Genomic DNA, 27880 nt, shown 5'->3' on the forward strand with positions numbered 1-27880 from the left:
TATCACGGTGGTGGGATGTGGGTGGCAAAAAATTATGCTAAAGTTGTTTGTTGCAATCTATGAGGTCTGTGAGCCAGGCCATGAACATTGGCGCAGTCCTTTTCTGCATTTGCAAGCCACCCTTCTCTTGGCCAGTGGTAATGCTAGTGCCACTTACCTCCAGCATTAGGTGGATACATCTTTTAGATAGCCTAGTAGTGCCACCATGAGGGATAATGGTTTTCCTTCTTTTGTCGTGATAGAACAGTCTGTATTTCAAGACAGTAGGATTTTACAGTGCCACAGGACCATGCCAAGTGCAAGAAATCTGTTCCTGCTGCCCCACATCCATCACAGTGATCTCCTGATCTCAGTCCAACTCTATGCAAGCTGACTGGGGTATAATAGGCTGTCTGAAGAAACTTGTAATGAAGGATCCAGAGTCGGCTGCTGAAGACATCTGACCCGTCTGCATGCAAGAATATCTCCATTGTTCATTAGTCAGTACAATTCCCCAGCTCTGTCTCCCATCGCTGTCAAGTTGTCCACTAGGGGTCAGAGTATTCTCCATGTGCCGAACGATAACAGGATGAAACTAGATGCTTGCTGTCTATTGCTGGCAAAAGGTTATGTACGGTACTAAGGACATAGGGTTCAGCCGGGGAGTCTATGATGGCAGCCTTGCTATTGCATTTCAGTCTAAAGTATACAAATATCTCAAGGGATGATTAAGAAGTGTCTCCCATATACTCCGCTTGCGTGAGCAACGTGCCATTTCTATAAAGATCATCCCACTTGAAACCCCTCGTTTTAAGTTGAGATCTAACCAACATTTCATGTGTGACTAGCAGAAGTGGGTGAAAGTCGAGCAGGAGTCTTAGCGCGTACATGAGGCCCTTGACTACCTGGCTCCAAATTTATTCCCAAGCTTTATTGGTACAGGCAACAATGGATGGACTTGCTGTGATTTTGGGATGTGGGATCCCTGTGAACGAAGGAGGAGGGATGAGGGATTAGAGCCATATAGCACTTTTCTACGGGTAGACAGCTTAGTGTGCGTTAGTGGACAAATTATACAGTTACATATCTCGTGCCTCAAATCCACGCAGGCTAACTCAATCTCATGTGATTTTAATCCAATAAAGAATGTTTTAGTGAGTCAGATGGAAATATTTGAGGAAAGCTACAATAGCTACAATTGTTTCGGAAGACGTATGCTCTTCATCAGAGCTATCTGTCCTGCCAAGGACAGCAGCAGTGAAATCCAGCAAGTAATCTGGTTAGAAATATTACTGAAAGTGACTCAGTAATTAGCACAGATCACTTCCTCCCTGGTTCAATGCACCCATAAGTCTAAATATTTGCGTCCCTCTGTGCACCGTTGCAGGGGGGAGTCTGGGGTGTACTGCATTGTTTTAGGTGTGAGTGGGAAAAGCTGAAACTTTCCCCAATTGATATACACTCCCAATAGGTTTATAAACCTGAGGGAATCTTCCAGGACCTCATTTAGATGTGAATGGGGGTCTCCCTAGTGAAGGGTGATATCATCCGCAAATAGCAAAATTAAAAGATGCCTACTAGTGTAGCAGATGGCATATTCTCTGTAAAGTTGTCGCAGCTTGGAGGCCAGAGCCTCCATTTTCAGGGAAACAAATGTGGTGATAGTGGGCACCCTTGACAGGTGCCTCTCAACATTTCAAAGGAGTTTGAAACTGTTGGGGATGGTTGAATAATAGGAGAATCCAGGCCATGAATGTTTCCGTAAGGTCCATTCGGGTAAGCTTGTAAGTAGTTCCACTCCAGCAAGTCGTATGTGTAGGTGACATCCAAACAAACCACCTCCACTCTCAGTTAAGGATTTATATCCTGCAAAACTGTAATCAGCGTTCCTGGATTGTGAGAGGTAGAGCGTCCAGGATAAAGCATGACTGGTCTGGGGGTACTAAGAGCGTCATCAGGAGGGTCAGATTATTTGCCAGTAATTTAGCCAGTATTTTTATGTCTCTGTTTATGAAAGGGAGGGGCCTGTACAAATTACACTGTTCTGGAGATTTCCTGGGTTTTAGCAGCACAATAATCAGAGCTTCACACATGGCTGAAGAGAGTTACCCTGACTGGCATGCTTCTTCAAAGATTGTGAGGAGTATAGAGGCTAGGGTGTCAGTGTATTGCTTGTAGAATTCTTTAGGGAGCCTGTCTGGCCCTGGTGGTTTCCCAGATGGGAGTTGATTTATTACAAAAATAAATTTATTTTCACTGAATGCTTGGTCCAAAAAAGTTCAAAGGGCATCGCTCACTCATCCTAAAGCTACATTGTCAAGGTAGGGGGGGTCATCTCTTCCAGTGCAACATGTTTGGGTGTGTATAGGGAGAGGAGAAAGGCAGTAAGTGTGTGCAGAATGCAAGTGGTGTGTGTGTGTATGTATGTATGTGTGTGTGTGTGTACATATGCCCTCGAGGATCCTGAATACTGACAATAGGGTTGTTTCACCATGGCGCCCGATGTCTTCCTTGCCCTTTCCTCCTCCATATTTTCTTGCCTCTGTAGATATCCTACAAAACTGACATCCTCTGGTGGCTAATTCATTGTATTTCATCAGTTTCGTCCTGATCTGGTTTGCTATTGTTGGGTCATGGCCAGCTGATTGCTGCATTTTTTAAAAGCTTTAATTCTCTCTCTCTGGCCAGGAGAGAGTATCTTGAAGTGTATGCCATACTCCTCTTTTGGAAATGCATAGCCCCCTGATAGCATCTTTAAATGTCTCCCATACTGTATAGATCAATTCAACAGACCCCCTTGTAAAGTAAAAAAAAAATCTTTTATTTCCTGTTAAAATTTGTCTGCAAACAGACGGCCCAGCAGGTTAACTGGGGAGAGATGCCAGCGCCATCTTAGCCCTGGTAGGGCCACAGCTGATGTTTCTAGTTCTAGTAAGACTAGAGAGTGATCAGAGAAAGTGTGCACCAGGTAGCTGAACCTAGCACATCCAAGTTCCCGCTCCTCTGGACACCAGACGAAAGTCTAGCCTTGACCAACCACTGTTTACCTTTTGAGTGCTGTCGAGTAAGTGATGCGTCCGCCAGATCTTGATGAGATTGTGTGCCATGATGATGTCCCATAGATGACGAGAGGATGCTCCTCGGTAGCAGACTTGGACCTGACATCAATCTACTTGTTCTTTGATGTTACAGTTAGTGTCCTCCCAAAAGCAGAGAGAGGTTGGGTTCATGCACATAATCTTTTGACAGAGGCCCTTGAAGTCATGGTGGTCTGTGTTAGGACCATAGCAATTAACAATAGTGATTGGGAGTGACCAGAGCAATCATTATGTATGCACCGGTCGTCTATATGAGACCCCTGAGGTGTGAAGGGTACTCCTCTTCGCATCAGGACTACTATTCCCCCCCCCACTACACCCCCAGCATACATAGAGTAGGAGGGTAAACAGTCTAAATGAGGCCCATTTTGCTGCAAAACATTGGGAGTGGCACAGACCAACTTGTTTCCCTTGCTGTAAGCCTATACCAACTCTGTGCCTCCGTAAATATGACTTGATGTGCCTACGTTTACGGGAGTTGTTCAGACTGCACACGGTCCACGTTACGCACCTATAGGGTGTGTGTGATCTGCCATTGGAGTTACCTGTTACATCAGCCAGGATATAAGAGAAGTCAAGGAATAGCGATTATGTACCTTTGAAAGGGGGGGTGTCAGCCATCTGGCTCTGTGTCTACATTGCCATGTTATGCCATGTGAAGTTAGAGTTGCATGTCACCTTACCCTTGCTTCCTCACCCACCCACTTTGGTGGCTCTATCCCACCAAGAATGCAATCTCATTTAAAAAAAGAATTACTATGAAGAACAACAAGCCAATTAAACACCATAGATGCTTTAAAATAACCTTATTCAAACCAGAGGGGTAGCCTTTGGTGAACGTCTTAGAGCCGAGGGGGTCCACTCTGACAAGCCATGGGCATTGGAGGTAGAATTAGTACAGAATCCCCAGGGCGCATTCGGAGAGTCAGTATGTTCTGCATTCATATGATAGGTCCGTTTTGGAAGAAGCCAGGTCGTGGAGACAACGTAAACTGCGTCAATTGAATGCTGGTTGCGACAGACAGTTCTGTCTGTGGAGCTGATCAGGTATGATGGGTCTGGATCCGCCAGTGGGGAGGGGAATCTGGAAGATGCATACGAGTGGGTGCCACCACCTTTCTGTAATGGTATCTTTACACAGGCAATCCCAAGCTTCATGTGGGTAGTTGAAGATGTGTTTGCCATCCTGCACTGCTACTGTAAAATCTGTAAATAGGGAAATGTCATTGCCATCAGAATTCAGGGTGCACTTTTCTCAGGTTACATCCCGGTCACGGAAATTTAAAAGTCTATCTATAACGGGTCTCACGGGTGCACAGGCGGGGACCTTTCAGCTAAGCAACAATGTGCTCGCTTCACTTTTATCATGCAAGAAAATAATTCTGGCCCAAAGAGTGCTTCCAGTCTGCTGATGTCTGTAGATTTGGGGAGTCCTAGATTTCGGATATTATTTTGCCTGGGGCATGCTTCTTGGTCCTCATCCTGCTATCCAACTTTTAGGACTTTTTCCATAGTGAGGAGAGCTCCAGTGCTAAATGTCAGAGCAATTGCAACATTAGAAATACATTCTATTCTTTAGCCTCTTGCAGCCTCTAATGTGTTGATAGTGCCTACTTTAGCATGTTAAACCAAGACCTGTTCACTTTGCCAATGTTTTTTTTTTTTTTTTGTAAACAGCTGCCACCCACCCCTTGCCCTATCATTTTGACCGATGCTTCTTCCATCAAACTCAACTTTTTTTTTATTTTTTTTTGATTTGCACACTTTGGTCTGGGGTACTTATAGAGTTGTTCAACTAGCTAGCAATCTGTATGTGGTGCACAACAGGCAAGCTTTTTTGTTGTAAAGTTTATCCTTGACAATCATTTATTGCTATTGATTGGCAGGATCATAGTGGATTGTATAAGAAATGTTATTTTTTGTTATTAATATTGGTTAAAAAAAGTGACTCTTGTACAAAATTTAAACTCGCTAAATTTTTCATAATCCCTTGAAATACTGGCTAACAGCCCACAAGCCTGTATCTGAATTTGAGTCTTGGAAGCAGACTTGGTGTTATGTTAGTACCCTAAATATTACTGCAGCTAACTATTGGGCCTTGTTGCTACTACACTACCCCTTAGCAAACAGAAGTAGGAAATCTCACTCTTGCATTTCATTTCCAAAGGTCACCATCTATCAATCGCTATGTGATTCTTCTTTTCATTTACTTTTTCTAAGAGCCTGCTCATTTCAAGTATGGGGTTTTACCACTGTTTAATAAGTTGTAAGGATTCTTCCCCTTGCCTAATGATCAAAACCCACTGTTAAAATGTTATTGGCAATTTGTTGTCCTTCTGCTAGTGGTACTGTTGATTGTTTAGTTAAAGTTAGGCACAGCAGTAACCTCCCTGAAATGAGCTTCCTTTTCGTAAGTGTTTCTTTTCAAGGTAGGATGGGTGATTATTTGCATCACTGTATGGGAAGCTCAAAAATATACTGGCACTTCATGAAATGACAGCCTAATTTTTCTTATGAGATCTACCTAAAATTAGTTGTCTCTGAGCAGTGTTTGTGTTCAGAAAAATAAATATTGAAAACATTTATGATTCTCTCCTGCAGGTTCACATCGAATTCAATTCCACATATAAAGGAACAACTGTAAATCTCCTGCACATAAGGGCTGTAGGACTGGAGGACACTGTTCACTATGTGTGGAGCACCATGGGAGTCCCTACCATGCTTCTTGTGCATACAAACAGTGCACATAGCATGCTGCATTTGAATTGGACCAAACTGGTATCCTCCAGCCCCTTTAAGGCGATTCAGATTGAACCTTCCACAAGTGTCCAGCACGCCACAGCTTTAATGTTTACCAGGGTAAGTCCTGAAAAGGTTGAGATCCATTGGATCAAGAAGTAGAAGAAATGTGTACGTTCGTCAAATGCGAATGAATCCACAAGATCAAGATATGTAAGTGATCTGGTTGTCCGTTTTTGGTCTGAGAGCAAACCACTTAGTAAGCTGAAAAATAAACCTATATCGGTTTGATCAGAGGATGTTAATTTTCACTGTTGCCTTTGTAATAAAATCTACTGTAATTTGCCCGCAGTATTTCTGATCATAATGCACTCAAACAGAATGGTGCAATTTTGAGCATAAGGAATAATAACAGTTGAACAAAATAGGCACAAGATGGGTGTGGTTGTTTCTACCTATTGCCAAAGTAAGGGTTAGAAAGTCCCTTGTATGACAAGGTCATTAAACTAATACAACCTAAAGTCCTGTGCTGTGTGTGTGCTTTTGTCCCTTTCCAACAGTGGCAAAATTACCGACAATCACTCGGTGATGCTACATCAAATTAGCCATTGCCACTTAGGGTTACAGGTAACGGCAACAAAAAATGACACTGAATAGTTGACTAGAAAAGTTGATCATCTGTTCCCTACAATAAGTTTTAAAACCTAACCTGAATTGTAAGCACAACCTGAACTCTTATATTTAACTTAATAATGTGTCTTAAGGCAGGCAAAGGAGATACATAAAAAACAATTAGAATGAACTTGCAGGGTTACACAGAACAAAATGTGTGACACTAAACCCATTTGAGACAAGCAAGAGAAAGTGGGAACTTGGTAGACCAGAGTGTCTCTGGAATAAGAGCACAGGATGAGTCATGAACTGTCCCCAAGGATTCCAGCCTTGTTTAATCTAAAAACTGTGCAAAAAGTTAAAAAAACAATGAAGTATGTTAGAAACAGGAACTCAAGCCCACTTGATAATTAAACATGTACATCTTATGAGTCGTTCAGAGGCAACGTTTGATATTTGCTTTGAAGTGAGATTTACTGTCTTTCTAAAGTAACATGGAGTTTTGTCCCATGTGGGACTTGCAGCATAGGTTCATGAGTATAATACTTTATTAAATTGCTGCTAATGCTAAATGTATTTTATTGCTGTTCTGTGATCTTTTGACGTTCTGATCAACTGCCATTTCTGATTTCTAAACAAGACTGCATTTCAGAGACAACGTTAGATAATTTAATCTGGGTGAATTTTGGCTAATTCCTGCCATAAGGGCCTCTCAACCGATTTATTTCCATGGGCAGCAGTATGCAACATTCAGACGCCTCTAAAGGGATATGCCAAATATTGTAAGCAATTTATTGAAATGTCGGTTTCCTAAGTAGTTGTTAACCTGTGTTGGCTGATGCCTTCCAAAGAGTAAGCTGTCTCTCAAGCACAAATGTAAATTCACTATTTCCTGAAGAGTTGTGGGAACAGTCTGCATTCTACTTTTTCCAACGAGTAAGGGATTGTTGATGACAGCTGAATATGTGAATGTGGTCTGGATGCTTTATAACCATGCTTGGGAAGAGTATTTTTATGGTCTTTGAATTTTGTATGATATAAGTACTGGACTCTGTAACACCCACTATCAAAAACTATTTCCTTACTGTAATTCAAGCAACAGTGAAATGGTTTCTACCTGAACTTTTAGCAATGAGGCAAATAAAAAATGGACCAAAATATCTACTGATCACAGACAAATAATGTTGGCTACAAAGATACCAGCTGCTCTTACAAAATATATAGCTATGGTTATATCATTTATAATTCTCATTCTGCTTGGCAGGATTGTTTCCACTTATGTTTCCCAGCAGAAGCCTTTGTGATGGATCCCCTTTCTCCAGCATGACCTTCTAGTCCCTGGCAATATAAATGTAGTCCATAGACTGGGACTGTGGTTTCTCTTTTTATTAATTGAGGCAAGATCTTGCTTGTCCTTAAGCATTCTCCAATAGCCCACACAAGGCTATTTGTGCATCCACCAGTCATGCTCTTCTTTTGTGCTCCAGCCACCCCAAAGGCGATCCGTTTTTGCTCCACTCAGCTAGAACCCTCTTCTCTATGAGAGATGCTGTCTTGTCTCTTCTCCAGGCTCTTGTAGCAGCACATAGTGTTTCAGTGTTTCTGCCTTTTGACAGTAAGGAGGCTCTCCGAAAGACTAAACGTAAGAGGAACAATGTCTCTACAGGAGCTCAGAAACTGCATCTCTAGCGCCCAGGCAGTCAAGGAAGAATACAATGAAGTTGCATATAACCCAGCACCTACAAGTCCCTCCACATTCTCGAGGCATTCCATTATACATCAGTATCTCAAAGCAAAATAGGCACATATACAAGAGGATATTTTATAACCAAGTCCCTCCTTTGGGTACAGGATACAACTGAAACACAGAAGAAAGGATTTAATTCTTCTCAAAGCCTGTCAAATCTATCCATGATCACATAATCCTCTGAGTAATCACATAGACTTCAGAATAGCTGTTGGAATCCTGGTTTATAATGACTTTCCAACATCTCTGCTTATTTCATTTAATTTGTGCTTAGAGAATTAGAATGCCACAATATGTTGTATAAGTGCTCTACAAACTCTATTACAGTATTGGATAGCATCTAAGAGTGATCCTATAAGGATTTCCAATGCTCACTTTCCCTAGAATTTCCTGTCACTCAATGGTGTATGGAATCGCTATTAAACATAGCTAACAGACTTGGATCATTGATGAAATGCACCGTAAAGCCATGCAGATTATAAGTAGTAAATAGGTTTAATGAAGAATAAGAACCCCGCCAAGATAGTTGATGTTGAACCACCAGAGTTTAGAATAACACACATACTATACAACATTTTGTGCATCATTCATAGTAGAAAACAGAGAAAACACTTAAAGTGATGCTTTGATATTATGTTTTCACCACTTCCCTCATCACCAATCTCGCTAATCAATAAAACAGTACTTTATTCGATTAAAATAATTAATCCTAAAAGTGCACAGTTAAAATATGTAATAAACTTAATTTCACATTTAAAAGTGCACCGACCTCACTAAGATGAAACCTGCTCTCCACTTCACTGTTTCCTAACACTAATGAATTTCTTATCAGCTCTCTGGTTTTAAATGGCATTCTGTAGGCTGGAAGGGTCTTACCTGGGCTTATAGCCCACCCGTTGTTTACAGTCTGTTGTCTTTATGGTCCCTCGTTTGTTTTGCATCCTATTTGATGACTTTCCTTATCGTAGCTTGTCCTTCTTTTATAGCCCCTTTACCTTCTCTCTGAAGGACTGGTTTCTGCCCTTTAAATTTTAGGGAACTACTTATTTCTTTTTACCTAGGCACTCAATTGAGTGCCTGTGTTTTCCAGCTGTGTCTCATACGTACTTCTCTACCCCCTCCCGAGCTGTACTCACACCCATTTTCCATTTCCTCTCACTCCGTGCACTCATTGTGCAGTTCCCAGTATTTCACTGTCGATTGGGTTGTTTAGTATTTTTAGAGGCTGTCATGCCAGTATGTAGGCAATTCCTTCAACGGACTTTGAAATATTTGCAGTGGTCTTGCGTAACCTGTTTACCTTTTAGATAATGTTTCACCAGACATGGGAAACCTGCTCTCTTGATGCTTCTTTCGATTAGACCAGCTTGTTTCTTTTTTTCCTTGCAGCAATGTCATTTAGTTTGTTTAATTTTTTCAGTGGATACATCGTTGCATTTACTTTACTTATGTTCATGACCGTGAAGCACTGCATTTTTAAGTACTTTCACTGTAACATCTCCTGTTACTGCCCTACTTAATGACACCTGTGCTAAATAAATGTTTTGTTTAAGATTCTTTTTAAGACGCCTCTGATGCTTGCTGCTGCTTCACCAAATCTTGAGGGCCAAGCTCCATCTTTCACTAGGTCATCATGGCACTCACACTTGAATGCATTATTGCAAGTGCCGGTCATGGTCCCTAAAGTATTCTGTATATTTTACTGTGTTGGAAAGTATTGTTTAATCACGCTCTGTAGGTTTTTATGATGCGTTTGAAAATGCTGTTACATCTCCTTGAATTGCTGTATTTATATTTACACTTTCTTACACTTTTATTTGACTTGATTTTATTAGATATTTGTATGCTGTGGATCTGACAATGGTATCGTTGTTAAAGGGCCACATTTCCATTTCTGTTGTGCTTTTGGTGCTGTTAGTTTTAGAGATCCTGTCAGCCGTTAATATGGCTTAAGCTACACCAGTCCCAGGAGTAAAAGGTTAATGCATGGAAGGACTCATTTCAATGTCCATTCCTGAAAAGCTGTTGAATGCTGTTCATATGTTCACTGGAGCTGCCACCATCTGTCACTAGATGATATGTTTTTCAGTTTCACGCTGTTTCCTTTTTTATGTTTGAGCTTCAGTCTCTCTCGCTCTCTCACGCTCTCTTCCCCCCGCCTTTTTTTATAATCAAGCATTTATTTAAAATCTCTTTGTGGCTCTAAAGCTTTTAATAACATATTTATATAACTCCTGTTTGTGATGGATATTTCTAGCTGCATATTCCTCATCTTTTGACTATCCCCAGGTGCCAGACTGGATCTGGAAGATTTAAACAGCATTGCTCCCAAACGTTGATTGATGGTACTGTGGGGCTCGGCTTTGACATATTTCACTGCTGGAAGTGATGATGGAGCCACATATAAATGACACCTCTGTATGTCAATGTAATTTCCTTCTTTCTGAGCCTTCGGGATGGGGATTGGTACCTCGCTCCCACAAAAAAGGACGTTTTTACAGTGTGCACATGTCCATTCCTAAAACTGTAGTGTTTAATCCTTTTAGGGACTATTGTAAACAGTTGTCTGTGACAGATCCACCTGAGGTGTGCCGCTGGTGTTTGGTTTCAGGACACAAAAAGGCCCTGTGCAGAGAGTGTGAAGTGAAACTGTACATCGCTGAACACCGAAAGAAAGTATCTTCCTTTGAAGTAGGGTTTGGACTTGTTCTTGCTCTTGGGGCCGCTCCCATGAAAGGTCCTTGTTACAGTCCAAGTCTTCTGGTAAGTCATAATGAAAGCAGAAGGAGGTGAAGCAGGATTTGTCCCAGTCCAGCCAGTCTCAGCGTGAGAAGTCAAATAGACGATTGGGTGCCTCTCAGTCCACACTGAGGAGCCAGTTTTGCAACTGCTCCGATGCACCCTGAGTTTCTTGAGTCACTGGCGATGATGCAAAAGACTGAGGCCTTTAAAGAGGCCTTGTTGCAAATCTTTTGCTCTCTTCAGATGCCCTTTTGGGATTCAAGATCATGCAAAGACCTTGTGTCGGATTACTGCTGGCAGGCCACCCTCTGCACCTCCTGAACCCATCTCTGGTTCCTCTCCAGTTCCAGTTCCGGAGCCAACTTTCAATCTGTCACTGAAATCCATGCCACTCTCCTTGACATTCACGCAGGCCCGACACCACCAACCCTGGAGGATGACCCTGCCACCAAAGTCCTTTCTGACCACATGGCAAAATTGTCTCTAAGTGGAGGTGAAGGGTATTATTTTTCCGACACTATGATGAGGGCAATTTGAGCATGGACTTACTGGAGGCCAGTGGGGTGGATGTTTTTCTGGACACTGGGTGAAATACTTTCTTGGTTCTTCAATGGACGAGAGTGCCTCCTTCGCCATGGTTATGATATGGGCAGTGGAGGTATTAGATTTGCAGGTGCCAACTATGGAAGTCCAAAATAATGTATTAACTACAGTTTTCCTTTCCACCTGGTCAAATTCTTCTCAGCCATTACTTCCATTTAATGATACCCTGGCTTAAATCCTAATGAGCTCCTTGTCTAGGCCTTGCTCCTGCCTGACTTCTTGACACAGTACACTCTACACCATAAACTTTGGTGATTTAAGCTTCTATTAGCAGGCTGAACCCAGAATCATTTCCTACAGTTCCACCCAGACAGACTCTAACCGTTAAGAAGCTTTTGGGAAAAGGATTTTTTCTTTGGCCAGTCAAACCTCTGGTCAGTCAGTGCCAGCTGCTTGCCAGGGATAAATTCACATTCTTTATGGCATATGGGTGGTGAGATCTTGCCAGCCATCGCTGAGGAATTTCGAGCTAACTTGGCTCAAACAAACCCTGGTGATCAGGATGTGGCAAAATACATCATACATTTAGAATTAGATACCATCAACGGCTTGGGTGGTCATATTGACACTAGCCTGGTGCGCTTTAATTAGAAAACATGGAATTTGTGGTGACGGGCATGCCTCTTTTGATAGATTAAACAGATCTTTAGTACCTTTAACAATTTTGCCCCTTTTGATGCTACTTCTGAGGGTTGGAGTACCAGCTTCACCAAGGGCCACCGCCCCCACAGCAAGCGCCCTTGCTCTTTCATGGTCATGGAGGCGGTGAAGTAAGCATCATCTAGGCCATGAGGGACAATAGACTTTCCATCCCTGCCAGTCCGGCTTCTGCCGCAGGCCACTCTGGTTTGCTCATAATCGTGTGCAACCACCCTGTGGGAGCCAGGATCAGAAATTTCCTCCAAAGTTGGGAAAATAAAACATCTGGGAGGTGAGTCCTTCAGGTAGTCTGAGACTATGCTCTGCCATTCCTTTCTGACCCGCTGCATCTTACACCCACATCAAAACATCTTGCAGATGATCACTTGTCCATCATGCTTCAAGAAGTGCAGACTCTTTAAGCCCAAGGAGCAATTGAGCGAGTCCCAGCCCTGGAAATAGGGACTGGCTGTCACTCCCGCAAGTTCTTCCTGCCAAAGAAGGGAGGAGACCTTGGTCATATAGTAGAGCTGCAGGGCACCTGCTTTCATGTACCTTTCCTTCAGTTCCACAGATGCTACTTGCAGTCCAAGATGAGCCAGGAGCATTAGCAATTTCTCGTCCTCTCCGTCACCTCATAAGTGCCACTCGGATCTTCACAATAGTGATGCAGTGGTCACAGCACACCTTTTGGAGTTTGGGAATGCCAGTTTTTGCCTTCCTTGATGCCTGTGAGTTGAAAGCAGACTCACCGTACTCAGTCGTGTACCACCTCCAGATGACTGAACATCCCTACTTAACTGGTGATCACTGTCAACTTGTTGGAATCGCACATGACTCCATTGCGGAGGCTCCCTTTCATTGCACCAATCTTGGTTACGGCACAGTTTTGGGACTTTCCTTCATCATGAGTCCACAATATTTGGGCTACGATCTTGATGTTTTACTCCTCAGAGACTTCTGGACTTTTGAGTCCTGAATTCTGCTTATTGACTATGCCTATGTTGGCTCTGCAGTAGAACCTGAAGACTTAGAGGGCACAACTCCAGGGGAATCTGTTGAATTCCATAAAAATTTCAGAGGAAATTGCAAAAATATTGCAATGGTGGCTCAGTGGCAGTTGGACCGGCGGCAGACCCCTCTCCCTGCCCCACCCAGGGCTGACTGTAGTGGCTGATGCATCAGTTATTAGATGGGAACCACTGTCTTGGAGAAGTTGAGATCAAAGGACTATGGTCTCTGGCTGAGACCTGACTCCATATCAATCTGCAGGAGTTGCAGGCCATTTGCCTGGCGCTGAAAGCCTTTCTATAATCAAGCAAAGAGGGGTTGGTTGAGGTTCTCTTGTACAACACTGCCTCCATGTGGTACTGCAAGAAGCAGGCAGAGTGGGGTCCCGAGTTATCTCCCAAGAGGCCCTTCACTTCTGTAGCTGCCTTATAGAGTATCAGGGCATTTCCCTGATCGTAAACCACCTGGTGGAGCCCAGGCAGACAAATGAAAAGGCACCTGGTGGATCACAAATGACAGTTATATCCTTCCAACAATGCCGCCACAACCAAGAATGTGCTGTGTTAAATATTTTGCATGCTGGCATTTGTAAGAATTCTGTCTCTTGGAGGAATTCGGATGGATTGGAGCACAGAACTCCTGTATGCCTTTCCACTTCTGCCTCTCCTGTCTTGAGTTCAGAAGTCAGGAAAGACCAGGCCCAAGTCTTTCTAGCTGCTTTGGATGGGCCAGGAGAGTGTTGTATCAAGAACTTCTCTGCGTGAGTATCAGGCTACCACTTCTGGAAGATCTCCTGCCGCAGCAGCATGGCAAGGTCCTGCTCCGGAACCAGTGCAATATGCACATCCATGTATATAAATTGAGTGCCGGCAATTGCATATGTTTGATCGTCCTTCCAAAGTGTGGATGTAATCCGTGCCACCAGGTATCGCTCCACAGTCTGTCGACTCCTTGCACTGGGACAAGTTTGTAGCCTGTTGTGATACTTACAATACAGACCCATTGCAGGTCAAACTTTTGATGCCTTGTTTGTTTCATCTCTGGCCCACCAAGGACTAGTAGTGGGCCCTGTCTGACCTTTTTAATGTTAGCCGAACCAGCCATTCTTCTTCAAATCACCTGTTGTGATTACATTTCTCCAGGGTTTTACACGTTTACCTCAAAACCCTTTATGATGCCACAAAGAGATTTCTATATGGTCCTCAGTATCCTTTTGGTCTTTTTTTGAATCAATACATATGTAATATGTACCTGCTGCATCTCCTGATTATGGTGACTGCTCCTGGTTTGCCGTAACTTATACTTGTTGCATGAGTGAACTCGCATTTTTTTCCCAGACCGTGTGGCACAAACCTCATCCTAAGCCTCAACAGTGAAGGAGATCCCAGCTTTTCATGTTCGGCAATCCATCACTCTCCGCCTCACCCTTAAAAGAAGAGGAGAAACCCAATCACCTGGATCACAGAAGAGCTTTTAAATCAATCACTCCACAAAGTCTGTCGACTCCTTGCACTAGGACAACTTTGTAGCCTGTTGTGGTACCTACAATAGAGACCTATTGCATGTCAAACTTTCGATTCCTTGTTAGTTTCATCTCTGGCCCACCAAGGACTTGTAGTGGGCCCTGTCCACCTTTTAACATTTGCCTAACCAGCCAGTCTTCTTCAAATCACCTGTTATGATGACATTTCTCAAAGGTTTGACACGTTTCCCTCCAAACCCTTTATTATGCCACAGAGGGATCTCAATTTGGCCATCATTATCCTTTTGGTCTTTCTTTGAATCAATTCATATATATCTGCTGCATCTCCTCATTCTGGTGACTGTGGCCCTGGTTGCAGTAACTTATGCCAAAGACTCTGGGGTGGATGATCTGCTTTTTTGGGTTTTCTGAGGTGAACAAAGACAAGACATTGGAGAATAGGGATGGCTCAAGATGGATAGCTCTCTGCATAAACATTTGCTACGTACCGGCCCAAAAGTATCCTCCAAAAGGACTGAGGGTCCAGTCCACCAAGGCCAATGCTGCAAACACTACACTGGCACACCGAGTGCCTGTCTTTAACTTCTGTTAGACCACAACGTGGGAGTTAGTGCACACATTCACGAATCACTACTGCTTTGACTGCCAGGTCTGATAGGAAGGGAATATTGGCTGCTCGGCCTGAAGGTCTTTTTGGTGCGAGTCTTTCAAAAGACCAACTTCCTTTGGTGGGACATGGCTTCCATTTTAAAGGTAAGGTATGGTTAGAAGTGTCCATAAGTAGAATAAGTTACTTCCCTTTGGTAAACCTCTTTCTGGTGTATACTCTTTCAAACCGCATATTCCTCACTCCCACCCTCCTGATTCTGTGGAAGGGTCTTTTTTTTTCAAATAAAAAGGTCCCAAGCTATTGATTTGCGCACTGGTACCTCTGATTATTTTTGGACTCTGCAACTGAAGGGAGGGTTAGAGTCATTAAAGAAACTGACATCAATGCCCAGGAGCTGTGCTTTATATGAGGGTTCAACATCCCTTACGGGGCAGAATGAAATTAATGTGAAGCCAGACAGAACCAGCCTCCAGTGCGTGGGACCAACGCTGTTAAAAATTGTGTGTCTGGGAATATTCTAAAGGTGATGAAGCTGCAGTTAGGGAATCCACCAATAAGAGCTTTACCTAAGGTAAGTAACCTTTCTTCTGGGTGGTTTAATTTCAGCCATCTGAAATACATTCTGACAATACCTAATCTTCTGAAGCTCATGTATTAAACCATCAACAAATTGATGAATTTTCATACCTCAGCCCCACTACAGATCTTAGCTCACTACTAGTAATTTAATTCACCACATAGAATCTGGCATAAACATCACTGCAGGCCCATCTAGCTCCAGTCTAATTCTGCTTCCTGACATCTCAAAATGGCAGTATCATATGTAACGGTATTAACAAAGTCCTTACTAGCAAGTCTCTCCACCATTTCCCCCCCTTTAACCTATGCCTGGTCAGGATCATAAATAAAATATCTCAAAATGGGCAACCTAGCGCAGAAACCTGCTAAGTGAACAATGAGCATTAGAACCATAAAGGGACCTAGAGAGCTGGTCAAAGCTGCCAGCTTACTGAAAATCATAACCTGCATGTGTGTCTTTCATACTTCTTAATTCATTACACTGCTAAGCGCTGCGTCCCATAAAACGATAACCGGGCCTGAACGTTCCTCATGCATCACAGGGAAACACTTCCTACACAAGATGAAAACAAGACACCCCACTATTCCAACCACACATCTTACTAGGTGTAGTGTTCTACCCATGTAAGCCAGCGGTTCAGCACCCCACATTGGGCTAGGAAGTGCTATATAACTGTTGCAATGCAATACAATACAATATACTATCTACTTCTCAACAAACGTGATATTGTATTTTACAGAGAGAAAGTGCAGGCTTCCTCTTCTGACTCAAAAACGTTTACAGTTCAAAAGTTCACTTACATTATATGGACAATGGACAGCAGGGATCAGTTTTGTTCATAGAGTTGTAACTTGTTAAAAACTCCCAAAGAACATTTTCAAACTTCTTCCTGCTTTTTGTCCAATTCATCCAAGTAACAGGCACCCATGTCCACTACTCCCAATAACACCTTTCCATTTCTAATCCACTTCTATTATTCTGTCCCTACTTAAAACACTACTAATTGCGAGACCTCGAGAGCCCAAATTTACCACAACTGATCCACTAAAAATAACATATTATTAATCTGCTATTTAACTCTAATCTTGGGTTCCAGAGTAGCATACTACTCGCTGAAAAGTGCTTAAATGCCTCTTTGAGGATAGTAAGCACTATATTAATTTGATTTATGATTACAAACCGCCCACAATGGGCCAGACACAGTTGCTACATTAACTGCACAGTAAAAGTTAAGTTTTTCATTTCACCATTATGTAGCATGTTTGACATCACTGGCCTCTCTACTTTCAGAGCGGAAGCTCTGTCCTGTGTGTCAGTGAACGTTTTTGTTCCTAAATACCACTTTACCCTCAATCTTTATGCTGGTTATCGCTCCTTTCTGAACTGTACAGCGTCCAAACCCAATGTAAAATTTGTTCCCACATAATTCCAGTGTTGTAAACTGCTGCGCTGTTTTGGGAGTTTCATTTTTCAGCTTCTCTTCCTGCGTTACCTTCATCTTTCTGCTTCTCAATGAACGAAGGTATTCTTTTCGGTGTTATTTTACACGTCTTTAACATTCATCATCTTAGCAATATACACGTGTTTCACGTCTCCTGTTTGGTTTCTTGGACTTCGTAGGTCTGACAATGTTTTCCTTCAGCTAGTGTGAAGGAGCGCATTCCCATTATTAAGTTTACTTTAAAAAGTCCCATTTTTTATTTGTCATATTCTCGTGCCATCTGACGGTGTGGCCTCCAGCTTGACAAACCAGACAGGTCAGACATGACGCATTTTAATAACTGGTTACAGAAACGTACCAATATTTCCCTTGTCGTGGGTTTTGTCCACCTTTTAAAAAGTGAAGCGCTGCACTCTTCTATGCTCTAATTGCCACAGCTTTTCTTACCATGCTGCTTTATATCCCAACATCAGATAATTATTCGTAAAGTGAACCAGAAGAGTGGCTTGGCGCCGATTACCAGATATTCCTTGTTACCCATCTCAAGCATACTAAATGTATTGACCTCAGAACGGTGAAAGGCTGAGTGGATCTGCCAGAATTTCAACCTCTGACCACGAGGTCATATTCCGTCTGCTCAATGCAAAGTTATTGTGTTTGCAAGCTAGTATGTAATGTGCTTTGCTCAGTGATCTGCAGTACTGCTTAGAATCTAATTTCAGCTTTTATTTTACAAACGTTTATAGGATAGAAGAGTTTTTGACAGATTTTTATAAAGATCTACACTTCCTTTTTTTAAATTCCATTTTACAAGAACTTAGGAGGTGGAGTTTTAATTAATTTCATGCAACCACTGAGAATTCTGCAGAAGCTATAGTTAAGAAACTTAGGTCCCTGATAAAGTAAGTGTGTTGGTATAACTGTCTTTTATACCTTTTGTAATCATTCATATATATATTTCTCTTTCTAGTCGAAGCTCTCCTTCACCTATCCGTCACTTTCATTTTCAAGTTGTTGAATAGTAGTTTGCCCTGCCTTAAATGATGTTTATTACCCCATTTCAAGCAGTACAGCCATCAAACCTTTGTTTAGCATTTCCTTACGTACTTTTATGCCCCTGAAGTGTTGCACTCTTCAGTATTTTCATTGTTACTTCTTCACTTACTGTGCTACTTTGGAACATAACCCCATATACATGTTTGTTAAGTGAATGTTCGCCAGAAGGGTATCTTGGCACTGTAATCCACATGTTTATTTTTCCCACAACTCAAGACTACTAATTTTATAGACCTCAATGTAATGAAAGGCTGGGTTGATCTACCAGGATCTGCACTTGAGACCATGACGTCAAACGCAGGTCCCTGCAGTAGTCCAGTGTGCCATTATGAACACTTTGCAATGGGCTTAATAAATGCAATCCTTTTGGACACTTTTTAACTTGCATTTCATGCTCCGTGCTCATTCTTCTAGCAATAGCTCAACACACATATTACAGGCAAGACCTGTTGAGTTTGCCAGTGCTTGTTGTACTTGGTTTGGACTAATCCAGCTCTCTGCTTCACTGTGCCAACTTCCTTAATTCGTTTCCTACCACATAACCATTATGGAGACAGTTTTGTTCTAGCCACACACCTCTTGAATATGTCTGTTGACACCACTGCTATCTGTATAGCCTCCAGAATAGTTGGCCGAAAACATCTCCCTCCACACTGTTTAATTGACTAATCCATTTGGTAAAGCCACTTCATTACACCTCTTGATCACTCTGATCATTCTTTATACAATATCATTGCCTTGCGGTGGGTACAAACCTATTTTCTAATTAACCAGATGTCACGGGCAACTTGTCTTTTAGGTCTTTGCCCCACTGGAACTGCAGAAAGGTCTTGATTCTTGCAAGTTCTGCCTTGAGCTAAGTAAGGGCGGCCCTTTCTGGTAGCCACGGTGCTGCCGATGGAGGAACGCCAAAAAGCAGTCCGTGCCCTCCAGAGGGAGTCCAGAGGGAAAAAACCCAAAGGGAAAAACCTTTAAAGCAGGAACTCCCTGGAACAAAAAAGAAGCAAAAAGGTAAGTCTTCCAACAGGAAAAATAATACCGGAAAAATAACTGGAGAAAAAAAGTAGCAGGAGCGAAGATCACCACCAAAGGAAGTGTTGCAGCGCAAGGAGAACAAGAATCACTCACCTTATATACCCAAGAACAGGAAATGACCAACAGGAAGTAGAAAGTCACCATATTGGATTGGGAATGAAACATAGAAATATATAGAGAAAAGACACCATGTTGAAAAAGGTTCCTAACACATGCAGGGAAAAAGAAGGCATGCTAGGAAAAAGAAAGAACATAGCTGCTGAATATACACTTAAAAAAACAAGGAAAGAAAGAAAAAGGACAGGCTCACCAGGTAAGCGAGGGGTGTAGGGGAAGATGCCCAAGTGAATGCCAGAGGCATATCAGCACAAAATATTCTTGTTGGGATTGTACCTTTACAAGACATGATTATCTCAGAAAAACTTTTTTTCTCAAAGTGCTGTAACCAACTCCACTACGATCCTGGTATTCCGCATTCTACCACATTTTGGCTCACCAATTAGGTTGTATAGTCAAAAAACACTAGTAAATAGTGCTATACCACATGCCAGTCTATGTCAAACACCATCTTCACCCATGGCCAATATGTAACTTAAGCTGGTGGCAGAGTTGGCCTTGTTGTTTTCATCTTGTTGCTAAAAATACAGTTTTACCTTTTATTCTACTGTAGAACACATCTTGGGCCACCAGTTAGCCTACTTAAGTGAACTTAGTTTTCTGCTTATCCCTGCCGGTGTGCATAAAGCTGTGCAGCTGAAATTAGTTTGCTGCATAGGCAAGTGCTGGTCCCAGAAGATGTAAATCACCTCCACGATTCCAAGGGATCTTCTCATCTTCACACTCTACATGGAGATCGTTTGTACTCTACTCTCATAGAAAATCACATCAAAATTTGCCAATAATACGCAACTATATTTGAAAGCCTCCTCCTTTTCTCAAGACATCCACTGCTTCACATCATCTAGACCTAGATGTCCACCCCCCACATGAAGGTTAATCACACAAAAACAAAAGTTCTGCCTTTCATTTATAGGAACAAGCATCATCTATTCCAAATTATTCTCATCGATATAAACGTGGGCATGTTAGAACCCCTAACTTTCTTCCAGTGCTAATTCACTCTTTCACCTTGGACACCAGTCTCTCTCTCTCAAATAACACCTCATCAGAAAAGCTGAGACTGCCTCATAATGTCTCTTTCTACTGAAGAAAGTTAAACCATTCCACTTGTCACAGCACACCTAATCATGGTCCTCAAGAAATGTACCCACATCACCTTCACACTGTTGGTACTGAACTGATTTCTCTTGCCAATCCACTCCATCTTCGCAACCAGCTGCATCATCATCTACAAAGCCATCACGACTTGTACGCCTGTCGTTCTGGCTGGAAAAGAAGTGCAAGAAATAACAAGTCAAAAGGCCTTCTCAATCTATGCAATCAGGCTATGGAACAACATTCCTGTATCCATTAACACTGCCCTGTTCCTTCTCCAAATTAGAAAATAGCTGAAGACGCCCTCTTAAAAGAACACTACATCTTGATGGAATGACAGTCCACTTTCGCTCATAGCCACTAACTCCCAATTTCACACTGGTTGTGTCTTTTCATTGGAGTCTGTACATTGTTCCACTGACTTGTGGCTATGTTTGAATGTATACACATACATACATAATCCTTTTCCACAACTTCTACGATGCTCAACTCTTCTCCAACCTGCTGGAAGTTAATTTCCTTGCCCACCGAAGTTTGCTTATTCAGCAGTCCTTGAACCACTCAGTCTTATCATTCCATTATGTAACACATCCTCCCTTTGTGCCTATTCTCACTCTTCCTTTACCATGATTCTCTCTTGTATGCACATTTCCAAATAATTCCAGCTCAAGATTACCTTCTTTTCGGTTAATACGGTTAATATACATTTCAAACAAGTATTCTGTCGCATTAATCGGTCACCTAAAAAGACACTTTACATCAAAATGTTATCTGTGAAGCCAGCCAGTCACCTCTAGCCCCTGGTGTGGTTTTGTTGACTTTGTGTGAGAATACATGTACAGGCAGCTTATGATCAATCCTAATTAATGAGGACAGTCTCCACAGAAAAATCTTAATGCTTTATTACTCACTATCATGCTAACACTGCCCTTCTTATCACTGAGTAGTTAGCCTGGCAGAAGATTGTTTTCATCTAAAAGCCATATAAATAGGGAACTTCATGAAGAAACATGATTAACTTTTGTTCCAGTTAGAGCTGTAAATGTATGCAAACCATGCTGAAACTGGAAAGCGGGGAAGATTATTTTTCTTTCCAGTCTTGATTTAAACAAAAGTAACTCCTCCTAAGCTCATTCTGTGTAAGCTGCCATACTGAAGCAATGGAGGATGTGACGGGAAGAAAGATTGCTGGTTTATCCACTGTGTAGCTGAGTGCAGTTGTTTTCCTGATGATCTAAGGCCCAGATTGCCTAAACAGAGGGACACGTTTTTCCTTATGTGGAGCTACTCATTTTTCTGCAAGAGTGGGAAGTGAGTTATTCTTCCTAGTCCTCCCAGTTTTCAGGTGTATTAACATTTGCAGTTGTCTTTATTTGACACTTTCGTGATAAATGCTTGTAATGCTATAGTTCCAAGCCTAAATTTTAAATACATGAAAATCAGGCTCCTGGTATTGTGTTGAGATAAAAGTTTTGGCCATTTTTAGGTCTTGCGTTAGCGAAGACCTTTTAGATTTTTATTATTAAAATTATAGATAAAAGATACTTCCAGCAGCTTTCAGCACGCCCATTTCAGCCTTTGGTATGTTTGTGTGTCATTCACATTGTTATTCTGCCATTTACTGCTGACGGCATGAGGCAGTGGGTCAGCCCACTTTAGTCATAGGCTAACTTTGTTGCGAGTGACTGCGTACTGCCCTTTCACAAGCAGCACACCGACACGCAAAGTACTTCTTACCCAACATGGACTATTGTGGTAACATGTGCTTTTTAAGATCAAAACCATTTAAGATCAAAACCATTTTTGCTTTAACCCAGTGTTTTTTCGGTCTGGTGTTAGCCAAGACCTTTCGATTTTTCTAAAATATGTATAACATACTTACATATACAGGCTTTCAGCTACGTCCCTTCATCCATTGGTCTGTTGTTGTGTCATTAACATTTTCCACAGATCAACCACACCCTTATTGTCTCATTGATTGTACTTCAGCCTACTTTGCACCCAACTTGGATTTCACCTATCACTAAACCGTTTCTTTCACGCTGTAATCTTCTTTTTACCTTGTACATGCTCCAGACCCTGAAGCCAGATCTACTGATTTCAGTGCTACCTACAGAGTAGCCCATACCGAAATTTGCAGCCATCATGGTGACATCTAGGAGGGAGGCCCAGTCGATAGTGGAGGAGAAAACATGTAATGAGGAACTAAGAGATGCTGTGTTATGCCCGCATTATTGCACGTGATGCACAACCTTTTCAGCTCTAACTCTGATCATCTTCAGGTGGTACAGCATGATTCATACAATAGTAATATAGCAGCCTATTTACTGTCAACCTCTTCTGATACAGCACTCTGCTGGAGTATGCAAGTATGCTGGACAATTTCCCCTGACATAGAAATGGAGAATGCTTCAGGACCAGCCCCCAGGGAACTCAACACTTTTCAACTTAACCTGAGGAAGGAAGCTGGCATACTAAAATGCCTCTTCCCGCTGTGGAGTGTAGGATGACTATTATAACTGAGGTACTACTACACTCTCCTACATCCTTGGCTGAGCGACTTCTGCCTGCTCAGGAAATCAGTGAATAAGGTGAGGGAAAAGTCCACATTAGTCCCTGCAGTAAACCAAATGGTTGCACAGTGATATAGGTTAGCATGGCACAACCATCCCTGTTTAAGAGTATCTGCTTCAAAATCAGTTCAGTAGGTGAGAATCCTCACTGTTCCCACCCAATCCCTTACTGAAGAATTATGATGTGTCACACTTGTTAATGTTCCAGCCTAGATTGATGTACTGTAACTTCTCAAATGGATCAACACTTCTTTGTCTCCGCCTCTTAAGCACACATTAAAAATAGAAGGGGAATGGACTTTGATGCCATATGGTTCCAGTCATTTCACATGGGTGTCTTTTCTGTCACTGTGACTGAGCCCGCTCTCCCTATTGTCAATGGAGAGCTATTGAAAATGTTCAGATCTAATATGGCGCCTAAGCATAATTCAACAGCTGAGGAATTTGCAGGTAGAGATAGTATATAGTGTATCCGCTAGAAAGAGTGTTAGGGAAGGTAAGTAACTATTTGTTAATGCTAAAGGTGATCTTGTAATGGACATTTGTGTTGTTGTTGTAGGTCTTTGAGTATTACGATGGTAACAATACAGCGGACTTCACTCACATCTCAAAGCCAAATTTCTACCCTGCGTACGATCTTGAGTACCTTGTTTGGGAGCATGGGGATTGGATCTTCAATGCAAGTACTCGGACAGCAGTGTTTCGTGGTGCAAATGCTTCTGACTCTAGCCACTTCCAGAATGGTAGCATCTCTTTCCAGGTAAGTATATGTTTGTAAACAGCTATTCAGTACATTGAATAACAGCCTGTTGTGTCAGAAAATATGTCTGGAATTTGCTCTTGGATTGCAAAGCTAGCTAGGGGTAGAAAAACAAACAGTACTCTGATGTTTACCTTAATATGTTTATGCACCCTTCTTTTTTACTTACTATTGAAGTATATTTCACAGTCCTACTCTATATTCACCACACATGTAGTTTTATTAAATTCTTTATGAAGTCTTTTCATGCATCATATTTAACTTGTCCTCCTGTTAAATACGGTTACAGAACAAGACTTTTCTTTGCTCTGTTAGGCTTTTCCTGTATTTGAGGTTCTTTAGAGAATTTCAATGGGGAATGAATTTCAATCTTTGTAGTTGGCTCGCTTTGGTATAGGCTGATTCCTAACCTTCATGCAATTCCCCTGCCACCCTCTGTTTGCTTTTAGAAGTGGTGTAGGCAGAGTAGGATTTTAAGTTGATTGCATTACAGGGGTAATAAAATATCTACTTGTCAATGAGGCAGGTTGCGTCATAAATCTACTTGTCCTGTAAAAAATAAAAAATCTACTTGTTCCTTTGGTGCCATGTAGTGCGGTGACAAATTACGGCAGCAATTCCATTATATAAGAGCTCCAATAATAGCCTCTCTGATTATGCCAGGGGCTAGTACTGTAGGGCTTCAATATTAGCAGGTTTCTTATTTTGCCACCTTTCTGCAGCTCATCATAGTGGGTTGGAGGAAGCAGTAAACAATAATTTACTGCCTTTGAGTCTGTGCAAACATACTAACTTGCATGTTTTAGGGGTTTTCACCAGCTCTTCTATAATCTTTTCCCATACTCGGAAATGTTGGAAATTTACTACTGACAAGGGCAGAATTAGAAGTTCTTCCAGGGTTGGGATAAAGTTGTTAAAGGGAAACTGAACTCGTAAAGGCTCGATATATTTTTTGCATGAGCAAATCTACACATGCATATTTGCTTGTACTAAAATGCAGTTCACAAATATTTTCTAGAAGTACGATTTCCGAGTCTACTTCTGTAAATTCTTATGAATTAATGAAAGCCATAATTCTGCATTAATGCAGAGACCTATACCACAGGTGCAGTTTTGTGACTTTCTTTAAGAATTAGGCTCTTGACTAGGTCTGGCGTTAACCAAGGCCTTTTTGTTTTTATTAGAATTCTGTTTCTGTCTCTATCCATCTATTGATTGGATTTACTGTGAGTGATAGCATTCTGCTCTTTCATAAGGAGCATATTGGCACACAAAGTAGTTTAGTTCAGTGCCCAGAACTACTTTGGCAATGTGTGCTTTTGGAGATCGATTTTTGTTTTTTTGCCTTTTGCTGATGTTTGGTACAATGGTGAGGGTCTGGCAGCTCCAACAACATTACATTTTTACAAGAGCCATGTCGAAACAAGATCTACGTTTACAAAACCAAAAAACTGAACAGCAATATTGCGTCTGTTGGCTTTGCCAGAGCTTGTTTATTTTCATGTTTTTCATAATCTTGTTAAAACTAGTTACATTAATTTTCCATTATGAATATTGTTTGGAAATACTAGCATGCATCAAAACATTTTACTGAATGATGCTTCAAAGAAATGGTACCTAAACTTTCACAGTAATTTAGCGAAACTTTTTTTTCAGTTGTTTTTTTTTCTGAACATTTTATTTTGAAAGTAAGGAATCCTCAATCTTGCTTACAAGCTTCTGCAAACATTTGCATCCAATCAGAGCATTCTGGGAATATTACGCACGGCTTCATATTGTTAAACTCTTCAAACACGCATGTCCACACTTTATTCAGTGGAACCACAGTCAGTAGCGCAGTCTGCGCTTACAACAATTATTTAGAGAGCTCACCCTAATAATAAAGGTTTTGCACTGATGAACAAGAAATAGAAGTTCAAACAGCTTTATTGTATAGACACAAATAGGACCTTAACTGCAGATAGCTCCCTTCCCTGTAAACTGGCAACTAATGGGTTTGTGTTTCAGGGGGCTAGGCCTGCGTGTCCCAAGGACAAAATAAATGTGAAGACTTATTTTCCTTGACCCCAAGCAATAAGTCCTGGGTGTTGGGCTATAGGAATTCCACACATCTGGACTTTATCACACTTGATGCTACTTGGAGGTTTTGTGGAATGCCATTTGGTCTGCCATCCACAGCATCTTGATTTACCTATGAGAGTAGAGTCAATGTTGTTGAAGCTCTCACAGAAATGGTCATGCAGGGGGTACTCTAAGTCTTGCTGTGTGGAAATTGTGTTTGAGCTGATGAGAAATGTGGGGTATTACACAGCTGTGTCAGTTGTAGATTTTTTTTTTTTTTTAAACCAGATTTTATTGATTTTATAAACAATTCAAAACAGCTTACACTTTACTTCCATCTTCACATCTCTCTGTTTAGCACATTTGTCTTAATTTATTTGCGTGCCTAAACTGGTAGGGATTCATTTTTAGTAAACATTATTTATTTGCTAGCAATAAATTCCAACTCCCCCCCCCCCCCTCACCCCCCCCAATCCCACTTATTTAGTGATAATACATTTGCAACAGAGAAGCTAGAGACTTTCAATTAACTCAATTGAGTCTTTGGGAGTTATTTGTATATGTAGGGGTCTTCTGATTTTGTCAATGGGAAGGCCTTATTCTGTTTTTGAGTGTTGAATGTTTTTGTGCATTCGTATAGGTAACTTGGACTTGGTTATGGAGTGTTGGGGGAATGCTGTATGGATGGCTCAGTTCTAAGTGAATCCATAATTAATTCCCAGTTTTCTGATACTTCGGGAGGTCTGATCCCGGTTTTGGCTTCTTTTTGCAGCAGTAGCCCACCTAATTAGTTCATTTTTCCAGTTTATTAGCTTAGGACCCACAGGATTTTTCCAGTTGCTGGCTATTTCTCTTTTCGCTAGTGTTAGGGCTAAGTCTAGAAATCTGTCTGAGGCTTTGTTTAGTAGAATGTGTAAATGCGTGCAAAAGGCAGGTGTCAATTGAGCATGTCACAATCTTACTTAGTATCTGGGACAATGTTTGGCAGATCTCAGTCCAGTAAGATGTCAGTGTTTGGCATTCCCAAAACATGTGATTAAATTCTGCATCTATTAATCTACACCTTGGGCAACTCCCTGTGGTTTTACTGAAGTATTTGTTAATGCAAGCGGGTGTTAGGTAGGCTTGATGTAGAACATAGAAATTAATCCGTTTAAATGTGGCATTCCGCAAAACTTTAGGCAGGTTCTGTAATATTCGTTCCCATTCTATTTCAGAGATGTCTCGGTTAATAGTTTTTTCCCATTGTTGTTTTAGATAGGGAAGGGGGACTGTATTATCTGCTCTAATCAAAGCATACAAAGTAGAAATAACCCTAGTCTTGGGATTTGAGGATGCCAGGTACGTGCACATTTCTTGCTCTGCTGGTTCAATATTTTTTGTTCGCCAGTGATTGCATATACTAGCTTTGATGGTCCCGTATGTTAAAAAATGTTTCGCCGGGATGTCCTATTGTGCTCTAAGGGTCTCAAAAGATTTCAACTTATTGTTCTCGAATAATATGCCTACCGTATTAATTCCGGCTTCCAGCCAGTCTCTAAGCTTGAGTTCAGTCCTCTTCTGAGTTATTACTTGCAGCGCACTGAGAGGAAGTTCCGCTGAATCTGGGGTCTTGGTTTTAGTTTTGTGTAAGTATGATTTCCAACATTTAGCGATTATTGTCACTTCTGGGCTGTCTTGCTTTCCTTCTTTTGTGGAGCCTAGTAGTATTTCAAACAGTCTTGCCTTCTGCGGCAAGGAGGTCTCTGCATTAGGTTTTAACACCAAGCTGTTAGAGATCCAGAGTGCCAGCCATTGTAATTGAGCCGCAAGGTAATACGACTCAAAGTCTGGAGTTGCTAGGCCCCCATTTGACATCTGTATTTGGAGCATTGTCAGAGCCACTCTTTTCCTGCC

At 41.6% G+C, this 27880-nt stretch overlaps 1 protein-coding gene across 1 annotated transcript in view; it reads left to right on the plus strand.

Annotated features, from left to right (window-relative positions):
• The window catches only part of GLMP (glycosylated lysosomal membrane protein), a 125202-nt gene that overhangs the window by 11091 nt on the left and 86231 nt on the right, over window positions 1-27880 (plus strand). Inside the window, exons 2-3 of the mRNA XM_069217998.1 lie at window positions 5679-5936; window positions 23723-23923. Coding sequence (XP_069074099.1) covers window positions 5679-5936; window positions 23723-23923 — 459 coding nt within the window. The remainder of the gene's footprint in view (window positions 1-5678; window positions 5937-23722; window positions 23924-27880) is intronic.

Source organism: Pleurodeles waltl, chromosome 12 (genome assembly GCF_031143425.1).
Source record: "Pleurodeles waltl isolate 20211129_DDA chromosome 12, aPleWal1.hap1.20221129, whole genome shotgun sequence".
In the NCBI taxonomy this organism is placed as follows: domain Eukaryota; kingdom Metazoa; phylum Chordata; class Amphibia; order Caudata; family Salamandridae; genus Pleurodeles; species Pleurodeles waltl.